Source organism: Cnephaeus nilssonii, assembly GCF_951640355.1.
Source record: "Cnephaeus nilssonii genome assembly, chromosome: 4".
Lineage (NCBI taxonomy): Eukaryota > Metazoa > Chordata > Mammalia > Chiroptera > Vespertilionidae > Cnephaeus > Cnephaeus nilssonii.
Window position 1 is genome coordinate 88480137 of NC_137075.1, and position 15254 is coordinate 88495390.

The following is a 15254-nucleotide window of genomic DNA, read 5'->3' on the forward strand; positions in this document are numbered from 1 at the left end:
TGCCAGACTCTCCGAGTGGTACTCATCCCACCTCCCTTTACCCGCGAGCCAGCGTTTCCATGGCTTCCCTGGGAGCTGTAAAGAGTCCGCGTTTTCAGGCTGTGTCTGAGCTCACTGAATCAGCAGTTCCAACGGAAGGGCCTGGAAGCTGTATGATGGACAAGTTTGTCAAACACTGCTTGACTTTCCCTTTCCCTTGCTGGTCTTTAAAAGCTCCTATGACATCATAAGCCCCTCTCTGACTCAGGATCATGCTTCTCATAACTTTATGACTCTGCTGAAATATGACTTCCTCAGCATTGCCAGATTTCCCTTATGCAGCAGTGGGGTGAGACAGCAAAAAGATCATCCTTGACCACTCCTAACTTTACCATCTAAATCGGTTCCCCCATTTCATTCTCTTATAGCATCTTGTACTTCTGTTCCTGAACATTTATCACACAGTTTATAACTTATGTGTTTGCGTGATGTCTACCTCCTTGCTAGCACCGAGCACAGGGAATGCTTAATAAATATTTTGTGTGTGAATGAATGAATGGAAAATCAGTGCTGGGAGAGGGGGTACTAAGAGTGGGATTGGATGCTGCTGAACAAATAAAGAACTGAGCATATAGAAACTTGAATCTCCCATCTAAACTTTTTACACATCAACTAAAATCAAGGTAGATGGACCCAATAGTAAGTGTACTCATGGGGCGTTGGGTCAGATTATTTCAAAAAAAAAAATTTATTAAATACCTAAGGTGTGCAAAATGCACTATGGATACAATTTTGTATAAGACTGAGACAATCTCTGTTTGTATGGAACTTACAAATAATCTAGCAAGGATAACATATTATGCAACCAGTTATACAATTTCATAATTATAATTTTCATAAATGCCAAAAAAAAAAAAAACTACAGGGAGACCTGAAATGGTCTGTAGGGCATTGATCTAGTCATAGACCTTCTCAGACATGGTGGGGAACCCAATATACTCTATCCCATCTCTTGTCAAAGTTGGCATGAGGGGAGGTGCCTCGGTGTGATGGTTTCTCAACCTCGACACCATTGGCATCTTGGGCTAGATAATGCTTTGTCTGAGGGCACTTTCCAGTGCCCTGTAGGAGATGGTTAGTACCATTCCTGGCTTCTCCCCATTAGATGCCAATAGGCCCCACAGTTGTGACAGCCACAAATGTCTCCACATTGCCAGATGTCCCTTACGCAGCGGTGGGTGAGACAGCAAAATCTGTCCCCCCTCGCTCCTCCAGGTGAGAACCACTGCTCTAATGAAACTTGCTTTTTTTAAAATATCTTTTTGTTTCCTTATGATTTATTCAAGTCAGTACCAGGAATTTAATTTGTCCATTCAATAAAGAAATGGTTATTGCTTGCTTATTAGGCACCAGGCACTGTTCTAAGAGATGGACAATGCCTTTTAAAATATGTAATATTTCAGAAGGAGAGGATAGTTTGGTTGTAGACGCCCTCTCTGATAAGAGGACATTTCAACAAGGTCTTGAAATAAAGCAAGAGAATGAGCCACTTGAGAGGGAGCGCCAAGAGCAAGAAGCAAGCCATTGGAGGGCCTGTACTTGACCTTGCCTTTCTGTCTACACGTCTAACCAACTGTTTGTGTTTCAGAGGGTCCACCATGGAAGGGCAGCTGAACGGACTCCAGAGCAACCTTAACTCTGCTTCAGTCGTACCCATCGCCAACTCCTCAGGTTAGTTGGCTCAGCAGCTGTCCCGCCCGCGAGGGAGGATACTGGGATTGGCACACTCCCTCTTCTGCCTTCGAAGAGAGCTCCCGTTCAAATGAGGAAGCACGCGGGCTTTCAGGCTTCCCCGCACTGGCAAAGGGCAGTCTGTTAACACTCCTCTTTGAAATGACATAGACAGTGTGGGATTGAATGGTGTTTTGGATAGTTGGGACAGTTGAAATTTCCCAGTTCGGTCGGATCCTCTCAGATTTGCTGTATTTAGTTTAAAAATGCCTGTATTTGACTGTTTGCCTAGTATTTCCACATGTAGAATCTCTCATAGTCTTCATGACAGCCCTGTAAGTTGGATCTTCCTGTTCCCCTGCCCCAGATGAGGAAACTGAGGCTCAGAAAGTTGAGGGGCCTGGAGCAGATTGTGCTCGGATGCAGAGCTCGAGCTCTGGGCTTTGATCTGAGGCCTGTCATGCTAATGTCTTTGGTCTCTAGCCAGGTAGGTGCTGAGGGCCCAGAGCCTCTCAATGTGGGAACCTACATGTAAGTTAGGCAACCTTGGACCACGGATAGTTTTCTATGAGTAGTAATTCATAAAGAAGTGCTCATAAGTAACCAGGAAAGTGGAAGAAAATCACTTGAATTCAATTCACATATTTCTTATTGGTCACCCATTGTGGGAAAAGGAACATTCTGGGCGCTGAGGTACATGCGTGGTGAACAAGACAGTCCCTGCTGTCAGGGACCTTACAGACTCGGGGCGAGAGAACAGTCAGCATGGAGCATGCTGCAGGGCCATCCAAGCCAGGGACGGGGACGAGTGGAATCATATAGACAACACTGGCTGAGCTTTTGCTGTGTGTCGGGCAGAGTTCTGATCGCTTTGTGTGTAAAACTCATTTGTTCACAGACAGGCATATAGTAGAGGAACTGTGCTCCCCATTTTTCAGCTGAAGAAATAATGGCACAGGCAGATTATGAAATGCGTCTAAAAGTTCACAGCTAGTAAATGGTGGGGCTGTCTTTAAACCCAAGCAACCTGGCCCAAGCTCTTAGAGAGAGGGCTTCTTAGAGGAAGAAACATCTAAAGCTGAGGTTTGAATATGAACAGGTCAGCCAGGAGAGGGGAGGCATGGAGTGGAAGGAGGTCTAGGAAGAGGGAACGATGTGTGCAAAGCTGTGTTCTGGAAGCCTTCATGTAGCTGGGACTGGGGCATGAGCAGGGAGTGGCAAGAGAAAAGGCAGGTGGCAGGTGGCAGGTGGCAGGGGCAGTTTATGAGCCGTGCAGGGAGCTTGGTCTTAAAGAGCAGTAGGGAGCCATCAAGGAATGTGTGTATGTGGGGGGGTGGGGGGAGCAGGTTGGTGGTTGACATAACGCACCTTAAAATGATTATAAGATCTCTGAGAAGCCAGGTTTCTTTGACTGTATCATGGGGATAATTACATATATCCCATAGAGTTACTATGAGGATTAAATGAAGCGATATATAGAGAAAGATTCTGAAACTACACCCAGGTAAGGTAATAATATAAAAGTATAAAGATTTTATTCTGCACTTAAAATCTTAGAAACTGAATTCAATAAATTGTTGATGTGCATCAACTTGCCTTACCCTCAGGAGAAAAAAAGAATTATTAGAACATGGTAATTATTTTTAAGAAAATAAAATTTCTGCCTGGAACAGTTAGGGACTGAGAGTGGGTGGCTCAGAGAATCATGGCCTAGTTGGAAGGGTACTCGTTAGTACAGTGGTTAGAGCCCCTGCAGCTCTTCAAATCTGAAACTGGAGAGTTTTACAAAGCCTATGAGATCCAAGAACCTGGCCTATTTCATCTGCATGTCTAATTGATAAGTACTGAACTGAACTCTGCATGCATTCTGCCTGAGGACGGTGGAAATTTGAGGGGCCAGGTGGGTCAAACTTTCAGCATCTTGATCATGAGTTAATATTTACTGACTATTGAAGTTACTTGGAGATTTTGTAGCATTCATACTGAATTTGATATCAGCATAAAACCACAGAGCAAAGAGAACTTACACTTCTCCCTGGATTCTAGTAGCTACCTTTCTCCCCATTCTATGTCAGATAAGCATAGATTCTGCTCACCTTGTTTAGGTAGCCTGTTTACTGCTCTTGTCACAGATGACTCTTGGCCTCTACAGTCCCTTGAACTTGTTTCTGATCTATGGCTTTTCTGGTGTTCCTGATCCTTAAGGAAACACTGGTGTACCTGATATAATAAGTTCAGGCATTTTCCATACTTCCCAATAAACATTTTACCTTAGCAGTATAGCAGTAGTAACTAATCCTATTAGAGTTATTTATACAGCTAGTAAATAACTACCTGGCACTTCATTGTTTCAACTAAAATCATGTGTTTTTCTATATCATGTGTAGACTTAAAGGGATTCAGAAGGGTGACCTATAAAAAGGTTAGGTTGATATTAGAAACATTTTTCTTTAAACCTACAAGAAGGGAAAATAAGCCCCATAATAAGTAAAAAAATTTACACATCTCTCTCATAGTTGGGAATTCTGTGCCTACCCAGGAATCACTAAACTTGTTTTGAAGGTTTTTAACCCCTGTCTTATCCAGTTAACTCAGTTGGTTAACATGGTTATTAATGAATCCATGAATGTAGCAAAAGTCTGGTCCCTGGTCCCTTGACCCTTCCCCAAGTCTGGCCAACCAGGCCATAAAGCAGAGTGCTTTGTTCTCAGGCAGTCTGAGTGAGATAGTCGTTCACCTCAGAGTGCTGCTGAAAAAAACTCAGAGTCCTTTTGCACAGATGGTGGCACAGTGACATTTTTATTATGAACATTAAATGAGGTAGTGAATGTGAAAGCTCCCAGCAGAGTGCCTGGAATGTCCCATGAATGATATTTTCCCTTAACTTCCTTACCTCAGGCCATGTATTCTGTATATTCAGGCCATGGAAGGGAAGGTATAGAGTCAGCAAATTTGGAAATTTGAGAAGGAAGCTGTAGTGAAGGCCTTTGGCTCAAAGCCAAAGCCAATGCCTTCCTTTTTTATGACCACGGTGTTCTTCTTGAGTTCTGAAGTGGCGATGGTGAACTAAAATAGCAGAGAGGCAGATTAGATAACCCGCATTTCTCTCATGCTGACTCGATAGTGTCAGCTACCATTATTATAGGGGTCTGAAGCCATACCAGCTGCCCTCAGTGCGGCCCCTCAGTTTCTGCCTGCGCCTCTCCTGTCCTGCAGTCAATCTCTACCCGCCCCAGTCCCCCTCCCCCTCGTCCTCCCCCTCCCCTCCTCCTCCCCCTCCCCCTTTTCTCCCTCCTCCTCCCCCTCCCCCTCCTGCTTCCCCCACCCCCTCCCCCTCTCCCTGCCCCTCCTCTTCCTCCTCCTCCTCCTCTTCCTCCTCCTCTTCTTTCTTCTTCTGTGTGCTTTTTAAGCTCTCAGTGGTCTGTAGTTGATAGAAGAAACCTTGCCACCTTTTGAAAACCAATGATGGGTTCTGTTTACAAGAAGCGAGAAGCAGTGTGCTTGTTCAGTGTTATCCACGCCCTGGTAAAATGCACTTTAACTCCGTGCTCTTTGCATGGGGATGCGGCATCAGCGCATCCGTGTGACTCTGCCTGCCCCCTCACTGTCTCTCTGTGAGACAAGATAAAAGAACTGATTTTACTATAAAGTAAACCCAGTGGAGCCGAAACCCTAAAGATCTAGAAATTGCTTTAACTTCCAAGTGAAATTACTTGCCTGGCAGCTCTCAGTGGAATGAGCTATTTTCACCATCAGATTCTTATTTTTGTCACCATGCATTCTATATTGTTGAATATCCTGGGTGGATCTCTGGAGTATAATAGATTAAAAATAAAAATAAATAAAGCTCTTGAGATGCTTGCCTTAGTGTGTTATGCCCTTTATTGCTCCCCAAAAGTTTACCCACTGTTACGCTGTTGGAAAGCAAGAAAGTGAGCATGGATTTGGTGTTTGGTAGGAAGCGGGATGGCAGCATCTGGGAGAAGGTTGATGCCCTAAATCCTAGTTTTAGATTTGACCTCTTGTCCTTTCAGCCAAGATCAAGTAAATTGTTAAATAGGGATTTTTTTACATTTTTCAGGATCTTTGGAAGCTCCCCAAGTTATTTTCGCCAGATCCAAACCCTTGCCCACACAATCTGGAGCCCCTGCTACAATTATAGGACAGAGAAAATCAAAGTCGGTGAAGTCAGGGCCAATTTAAGGTAACAGTAAGAGCATATTTTTTATTCTAACTTGCTGATTTTATGCTGCAGCAAGAGACTCAGTAGCTATCAAAAGAAGTTACAGTTTCTCAAAATGACAAGGAAATTGGGATTTTATAAAACCAAAGCTCAGAAGGACTAAAAACTGTGGGTCAAAGTTAAGCTACAACTATCTTGCTTCTGTAATGGCCTCCCAGTAGGTGGCGCTGTGGCAGTAATAAATTCCTTGTTATTACAGAGGCTTTTGTTTAAAAATATGGGGACAGCAAGGCCAATCGAAGAACGACACTAAAGCCATAATTGAATTACAGGTAAAATGTAACAGAATAAACCTAAAAACATAATATTTGTAGGTCAAATTGCAGTGGCATGATTATTTATTAGTGAAGGCGTCTAGACTAGAGTTGGGTTAATTGTGAACTAGACTTGCCGATAATGGGAGACCAAAAAGGGACCAATTAAAAAGTTTTTTTTAAAAACAATTTTTAAATTTTTGGTGAGGTTATTTAAATTAATGACACTTTATTTTGAGTTAAGATAAACATATGCCATAATTGGCAGCAAAACAAACTGTAAACCCCATCCTACCACCCATCCAAAATGAGCTTCTACACTGAAGGACTGGCCTGACTTGATCTTGTGAGGCTGTATCCACACTTCACCAGCGCTGCACTCAATGTTTTGTTCACAGCGGTGGCCTTCCAAACTTTTCAGAAAATTCTATGACACCACAAGGTTTTGATGATTGCTTTCCTCTTTGCTCTGCCCTACACTCTAAAGCATTAATGGCACACCTGCTATGAGCTTAATACTCTTCTTACCTCTAGGGGAATATTTATAAACGTATTTGAGAAGCATTATTCATCAAAATACCCCAGGAGAGCAAAAGAGGGAGGAAAACTATTTACCCACCACAGGATTCATTTACGTTGGATCAGAAAGCTTCAGATGTCTTTCCCCAGCCCATCTAAACTCTTTCCAAAAAGGAATGAGGGGAGAGAAGGGAACACCAAATCCATGGCTTGGTCACCTACCAAAATGTACCAGAGAAACTGAAAACAGCCAGAGTTCTATCGGTAATACTTAGCCAACGGTGCTTTAATTCTGATCCTCAGCAGTCTATTCAATGATGAACAACTAAGAAAATATAGAAAACTGAAGCGAGAAGGTCAGTATTTCCTTCAGGAGACTGGCAGCCAAAAGAATGAATGTGACATCAAGCTCCAAACCAAACCGATGGTGTGCCAAGAAGTACTAATGTCCATCCATTTCCAAGGCTGGGAGACTTGGACCTGCCACAGTTATAATATCACTTTCCTTGAGCCTGTTTCATTAGTATCCTTTACAATCCACCCAGAACATTACATGGCGAAATAGCATCTTCTTCAAAGAAGCCTTGGGAAAGAGCCTACCCTTCAACACTTAAATCGCTGCTGCAGACACAACCGCAATGAGCCTGAGCTGTGTACATAAGTAGGGATGGGTGATGCTGGGCTTTGTGATTAGCTGAAGGGGTGAGAGCATATGCTAAGTGTGCATGGGCTCAGAAGACAGAGTGGGTCAGAGGCCCGCTGAAGTCCCGCCTCCCACGCACAGCGGCAGACTCACCAGCCTGGCAGATGGCAGTGGGCTGCCTGTCCGTGAGCGGGGGATGAGGTAGTGTACAGAGTGAGGAGGCAGGCCCCACAGTCCACAGCCCATCGCCGGAGTGCATGCTTTCTGCCTGTGTAAATGCATTGTAGGCTGAATCACTGCTCGGGCAGAGGTCCCTTCAACCACGTTACAAATGAAAGTCATCACCAGCTGTAACCAGTCCTAAACCTCTTTCTGTGGGTTTAAGGGAGGCCGGCAGGTTAGCATAGAGGATTCCAAGTGTGTTTGCAGCTTGGTCTGTAAGGCTGAGAAAACATCAAAGAATGGAGGGAGCTGTGCTGAAGAATATTAGGGACTAAAGAACCCTACTTAGCTGCCCCTGGCAAGTGTCAGTATTTGAATACATACATTGTCTGTGTCTTCTTAGATTCTATATTGTCTATTCAGCATCTGTATATCACAGGGCCAATTATATTTTCTATGTTCTTGATGCTTTGGCATTGCGGGGGGGGGGGGGGCGGGGGGGAGAGACATAATACAGACCCAGGGAGACTACCCCTCCCAGGCCTCGCTAATTCCTAAAGACAATAACAGCTTGCCCAGGAGCGTGCCTTTCCTATGTAAACCAACTAATTCCCAACTTTATATTCCAATCTCCTCCTTAAGAATTCTCACAGGGCAAGCCAAAATTTCCCTTGCCCTAAATCACTCCAGGGCTGGGTACCAAGCAACCAGAGACCTACAGCCCAGAGCCCACCAGAATATTCGGACTAGCTAGTCCTAAGCTGTTTACCCTGTCCTTCTTTGCCTTTCCCAAGGAAACCCCAAATAAGGCCCTGGCCTAGACGTTCCCCTCACCCCCACCTCTGTCTCCTGATCACATTGGTATTTTTGCCTGTGACCCTGCATGACGTGCGGAGACCCCCTTCCCAGGGACCTGTGACCAAAATCAGCTTCTCCCTCATCTCCTGAGGCCACACCGACTTCACCATACCATACCCAACATGTATATTCTTAGAGCAGACATCCCTAGGAAGAGTGGCTTTAATTGGCAGGGTAAGGAACCGGGAAAAAACCTGAATCAGTCAGGTTTGTATCGCCTAGTTCCAGCAACTGGTCACAGTGCTTCCTTCATTATAGGCTGTCACACCCATGATGTTTTAGCAGTGTGTTTTGCCAGCCTCAACCTGGCTGCGGCCACACAAGAAGGATGTGGATCCCTCTACATGGCAAAATCGCCTGGCTGCCAGCCATTGAAATTTCAAGCTTTCCTGTCCTGAGGCCTTTCATTTAGTAACTGTTTCTGCATTCAGAAACAAAACCAGCGTAGCTGAACAACCTGGGAGTGGGGGAGCAAGCAACCGGCTTTTAGTTTGGGGAGACCTCAGGGGGTCCTTCTAAGAACCCACCCAAAGGGCATTCATTTGACTTAAAGAAAGCAAGGGAACTCTATTTCTGAAATGGATTAAGAATTGGACTACCGAGAAAGATAACATCTGAAAATTGATATTGTCTCTTGCTGAGCTGGCAAAGTCCCAAGAGAGGAGTGATGATTCTTCAATTGTTAACAATTACTACTTTGTTATAAAGAGACAGGGGAGCGCCGGGTCCCTTTCTCCAATTACATTTCTATGCAGAAGCACATACACCTCCTGGGGAAAATTCCTGGCAGCCTAGATTGTCAGAGCTGTACCTGCCACTGCATCTTGTAGCAGATTCGTCCTGTCCTGTGTCATGCCCATTCGCTTTGGGTGGAAAAAGGTCCTGTTTATTCTTGTAGCCCTGAACTGGGCAAGTAACCAGCATAACATTGCCTTACTCTGTGAGTCTTATCACTACAAGTTATCATGTACATTCTGTGGGTATTCATTTTGCCGCTAGTTTCAATGAGATGTTTGTTATAGGCACATACCTTTGTTTTGCCATCCTTTTATCCTGAGGACATAATTGTGCCTAAAAGTTCTAAAGAAAGAAGGCGACGTTCTAAGCCATGCCTGTCTTTGGAAAAGGCGAGTTTTGCACATGGAAATGTTTACAACTCCGCTTGTCTGATCTGTACAATTTGAACGGGGACCCACGGAGTGTGGGTGTGTAACTGCAGGGCATGGAGAAAGATGACTTAATATTGCCTGTTGGCATGATTGGCTTTGATACTTACCCTCTATTCTTTCTCATTATGCTCATAAAGAAAAAGATCCAGTTTCTCTTAAGTTCGCAAAAGGAAGAGCATCCCTAGTCAAAGTAAAACAGCAGTCTCTCTGTTACACTCTTTGTTCTCACCCTTCAAACCTACAGGTATTGACAGTGGGGCTTCCATAGGTATGAGGGAGCCCTCCCTCTTGAAACCTAAATCCAGGTTAACTAGTTATCTGATAGCAGAGAGGAATCGCTTGGATGTGTGGGATGTCCCCAGATGCATCAGATGGTAAAGCATCGCATGTATCCCCAGTATAAAATGGAGATATGATTTGGAAAGCCAACCCGGTTGTAAGATGATGTGGTGAAGAAAAAAAACTGGCTAGAAGTTGCTATGCTGTTTCTTTGTTGTTGTTAGGTAGAGGAATCACTTGTTTTATATCTATTTGAGGAATCACTTGTTTTTATGTCTTTTGGACTGAAAAGTGACTCTGAGGTCCCCCCCTCCCATTCACTTTTAATTTACTCCCTGCAGAAATTAAGACACGTGACAAGCCCATATGAAGATGTTTTGGGATTTGACAAGAGTTGTTTGTTTTTTTAACTTACTATGGTTGAGCTATAACATTTATTAGATAATGAATTATTCATAGTTTTTAATCAGATATTGGAATATGACATTTTTAAAGCCACAACTCTGTCTTCGAAATATGACTGCTCTCAGGCCTTTTGTTTTATATTTTCTCATCCTTTCCTCTATTCTCAAATAGAAATTACCATTATGCATGTGTACATATACTTACCCTCCTCTTTTTATGCAGAGAATTTGAGTTGTCCCAAATAGCCTTTGTTATCAAGAAGAGAGACCCTCAGGTCATCTCTGTTAAGCAGTTATTGTTCATAAACACGGGGAAGAAACATTCTCGAGAAGCAGACCTCATGAAAAACTGCAACCTTACTGGGGTGATTAGTAGCTCTAGTGGCTAAACAGCAAGTCTGTCAGCCCCTCCCTCTGACCAGGTCGCGTGCTGTACCCTGAGCGGCTGGCTCCCATTGTCCTCCAGGTGAACAGCTGCCACACTCAGAACTCAGCCTCTCTCGTGATTGTTCCTCTCCACTTCCGCATTCAGCTTAAAGACGGAAGCAGAATACTTTGCAGTCATTCGTCCAGCAAAGTGCCACTGGCGGGTGGGCAAAGCTGAAGGAAGGCTGCTGCCTTCTGCCATGCCAGCCTGCTGCTGTGTGGCTTAATTATGTGACTCTGAACTGCCAACTTACGCACTTCTGGCGGTTTTCTGCAGGTGGGATCGTAGCTAGCATAAAGCCTTCAAATGTAAAACCACATGCAGTAAAATACTTCATATATATAAATGCCTATCGACGTAACAGCCGATCGATTGGTCACTATGACACGCACTGACCACCAGGGGACAGACAATCAATGCTCAAGATCTGGCTCCCTCCTGTCTGGAACAGGCCTGCAGAGATCTGGCCAAAACCGGCTATCCAACATCCCCAAAGGGGTCCCGGATTGCGAGAGGGTGCAGGCCAGAGGGACCCCACTGGTGCATGAATCCGTGCACTGGGCCTCTAGTAAAATAATAAAGTTTAAAGAGAAAATCATGGCCAAAAACCAAATACTTCACATTTTTCAAATATAAGGCCAAATAAAAGTATTATAATTGAGTTTAAATTTGGTTCTAAGTCTCCTAATAGGCAGGACAAAAAGGGAAGCATGATAAATCAGAGTAGGTAGTTCTTATTTTTAAAAAGAAATACTCTGGAGGAAAATTAAGTTTTTTCCTAGCTCTTACTCTGTAAGAAGTATTTTACATACTTTGCACAGAGGACACTGAATGAAGCAGTGGTGCCCTCGACAAGCCACTTTAGCAGTGGGTTTCACAGGGCTACTTCATGATCTACACAAAAGCAACACATTCTTACAGTGCAAGTCAATGAAAACAGTTTTGTGAGGCCCTAGCCTGTTTGGCTCAGTGGACAGAGCATCGGCCCTCAGACTGAAGGGTCCTGGGTTTGATTCTAGTCAAGGGCTTGATCCCGGCCGTGGTTGGGTCTTGTATGGGAGGCAGTCGATCTCTGTGTCTCTCTCACATCAATGTTTCTCTCTGCAGGTGTCTCCCCCTCCCTTCCACTCTCTCTAAAAATCAGTGGGAAAATATCCTCGGTCAGGATTTAAAAAAAAGGAAAACAGTTTTGTGAGGGACACAACTAATATAGTCCAAGTCCTTTGTGGCCCAGCGTAATCCAAAGATAAGCTATTGGTCATGTAGAGGAATGGATGGATTGCGTGTGTCTTAGGCAGCCCTAAATATAACTTCTCGAGTTGACTGCTTGACCGGAGCTAGTTGTGCTCTCAGGCAAGGGCCCAGATGCCTGGTCTTCTGTGTGACTGATTGAAGGTTGCACCTTTATGCTTTGGAAAGCAGATGGCAGAGGTAATCTCTTGTGAACTCTGTGGAAGCGAAGCAGTATTCCCGCCCATCATACGGCATGCTTGCTCTCTGTTCCTTTATTTACATATCATTTTCTCTGCCCAGGCACCATCTACCTCCTCTTGCCCCCTTCCTCCCCAATATGGCTAATTCTATTTGTCCTCCATTTCTCCTTTTTAACCATACCCCATTCCCACTCCCAATCCAATGTAGATGCCTTTGACTGTGCTCCAGTGGAACGCTGGGATTAACTTGTCTGACTGTGGCATTTACAACACTCTAGTGTCTTTATAGATTACCTGACTGTTTCCTCACTGGGCTGGAGTTCCCTGGAAGACCAGGATGAGGTCTGATTTGATTCTGAAACTCCTGAGCCTAGCACAGTGCCCAGACCATAGTGTAGAGACTTATGAAATTCTGATTGAATAGATGAGTGGGTGAGTTATCATATTTCTGTCTTTGGTTATTCTTTTGCTGACACCTGTCCACGTAGGCAAATCCTTCTTATCCTCTAAAGCAGCGGTCGCCAACTGGTGGTCCGCGGACCACTGGTCCGAAAGGTTGGCGACTGCTGCTCTAAAGATCTGGTTAAGTTTTGTCTCCCGCAGTTATCCTTATTTTTATAGCTGCATTTATCTTGCCATTTTTAAATCTCTAGAACATTAGAATTTATGCCACCAAGTTTATCACTTTATTGTATTTTGCCACTTAACTTTCTTCATGGGTGAACTGTCTCTTCAATAAGAGCACACACTCCTTGAGGGCAGGATTACATTCTGTATGTTTCTTGAATCCCTAGCAAGTCTCCTGATGCTTCATTACCTGTAATATAAGCCCTAAAGAAAAGAATGCATAACATGCATAAAGTTTTTGTGGACTATAGTCTTATTTCTTGGCTTCACGTAAAATGGTTAACCTACGATGTTCTCAAATACAAAACTAAAGTTCTCTCGACTCTTACCTCTTACTCTTGCTTCAGATTCAGTACCATAGAGCAATACACACTATCAACATTAGTAACAATACCTAACTTCTATAAGAATTCTAGAATGTAGGATGAAAAGAGCATAACTCACTGTTTTCTTTTGCTTTCTCCTTGAACCAATTACATGACTAAGAGAAGAGATGGAGTTTTTAATAAGGATCTGATGGATGAAAGGGACAAAGACCTTTCCTTGCTATGTTGGTCATCAGGCAGCTCCTATTCATGGGGCAAGGAAAACGGATCTCTTGTCATCATCCTCCCAGGACATTTGGTAAAGGGATAGGGAGATGAGGGAACAGCGAGTGGGGGTCTGACAAGCAGAGTATAACCTTCAGGAAAGAGGTACTAATAAAACCAAAAGTGATACATTCACAGAGTTTATCAAGCTGCCTTGTCTAATTCATGGGGTTTGACCTAAGAGCTGTGGCCCATGGTCGTGGCTTCATTGACCTATTACTCCCCTGAAACTGTACAGAACATCAAGTGTGATGCATTTGTGCCCCTTTTTTTGGGAAAGGATCCTCAGCTTGACCCAAAAACTCATAGTCATAGATTTAACTCTCTGGTTTAAAACATGGATTATATTTCCCAACAAGTTCAAGTCACCAGACATTCTCACTTGCACTTACTCTACTGGCTTCTTAAAGCATCAAGCCTTACCATCTCTGGTGCTCCTCCTTTCCATTCCCACATCATTGTGGAGTGAGCTTTTCAAAATGCACACTGACTGTGTCTGACATGCGCATGCACACACCACTTAAAGCCCTTCCTAAAAGCTTACCATTGTTCTTAAGATAATGATAAAACTAGACAAAAGGTCTTATATTGCCTGTCTGTCCTCTCTTCTTACCTCCCTCCACCTCCACCACCTCACTCCCCTCCCCATGCTGTCTCCACACTTACATCCTGGCCCTCTCTGAACTCCCCACAGCCCGTGGGCCCGCAGAGCCTTTGCAGATGCCGCTCCCCTGGAATGCTCTTCCCCTGCTCTCCAGTGCATCTCCTTCCTCCAGCCTCTCTGATGAGGGCACGTTCCCCTTTCACTGAGACCTGTATAGGTCTCCTTGTAGCATTTGGTACAATTCCTTATGATTTTCCATCATTGTCTGTCGCCCTCACAAGACTGGAAGTTACATGAGGACAGAGACTGTGTGCCTGTAATTCACCTTCATTTGCCCAGGCTTGAGTGTAAAACCTGGTGTGGAACAGGACTGTCTTTGGTAGTTATGATTGAGTGAGTGAGTTACCTTCCTTGCTTAGAGAAGACAAAATTAAGGCGCAGAGACTAGGAAATAGCCCAAGTTCACATAACTGGCAGGTGGTGAAGACAGGTTTGAATCTAGATTTGACTTCAAAGGCTCTTAACCCCTAAATAATAACAGTCGCCCGCATTTCATTGAGCACTTGTTATATGCTAGGGGCTGTGTTAAGCACTGTATAGTTGTCACTTTTTATCTTCTTTAACCCTGCAAAAGCAGGTGGCTTTGTTATCTCTGAGAGAAGTTAAGTAACTGTCCAAGCCACACAGTCAGGAATGGGGCTGAAATTCCAATCCAGGCAGCTTTATCAGAGCCTGCTGAACGGTCTCCTCATATCAGAACTCCAGGCCTCTCATGGTGATGCCCTGTTCCCAGCTTCCCTTCTTCATGGAGCTAAGTGGTTGGTGACCAAGCTCTCCAGCCAGGACTGCCTGAAGTGTCTGGTGGTATCTAATCGCTCAGCAAGGAGTGTGGGGCGAATGCTGGTGAGGCTGGCTTGCCTTTAATCCAGCCATTTAACTTCCCCTCTTTTCCATGGAGTCAGACCTGAGCAGGGGAGGATAGGATCAAGGTTGGCCTTCTGCCTCCTTGAAGGGGTTCCATGGATGGAGTACTTAGATGGGGACAAAGCCCTCCGCAGTGGAGGGTGGAGCTGAAGGTAGAAGGTGGGAGGGGTTAGGAATCACCTTAGATTAGTTAGGAGAACATACCTTGCAGATTACAGAAACAAAAGAGCCAGTGGCTTACAGGAGTAAAGGATTTATTTTTATTTTTCTTGCATGTCAAGAAGTTTGGAGACAGGCAGTCCAAGGCTAGTGCAGCTCTGCAGAGACATGACTGAGCAGCCAGGCTCCTCTCTCTGCCTTCTAGCCCTAACGCATGGACTTTCATCTTTTTGGTCATAAGGTGGTTGC

The 15254-nt window shown here is 44.4% G+C and overlaps 1 protein-coding gene across 13 annotated transcripts in view; it reads left to right on the top strand.

Moving 5' to 3' along the window:
- TTLL5 (tubulin tyrosine ligase like 5) overlaps positions 1–15254 on the top strand; it is a 258885-nt gene that overhangs the window by 213578 nt on the left and 30053 nt on the right. For 12 of the 13 annotated variants that reach the window (XM_079769843.1, XM_079769844.1, XM_079769845.1 and 9 more), the window contains 2 exons: positions 1628–1710; positions 5792–5914. In XM_079769843.1, the coding sequence (XP_079625969.1) occupies positions 1628–1710; positions 5792–5913 (205 nt within the window). In that variant the 3' untranslated portion in view covers position 5914. The remainder of the gene's footprint in view (positions 1–1627; positions 1711–5791; positions 5915–15254) is intronic. The other variant, XM_079769846.1, reaches the window with a different exon arrangement.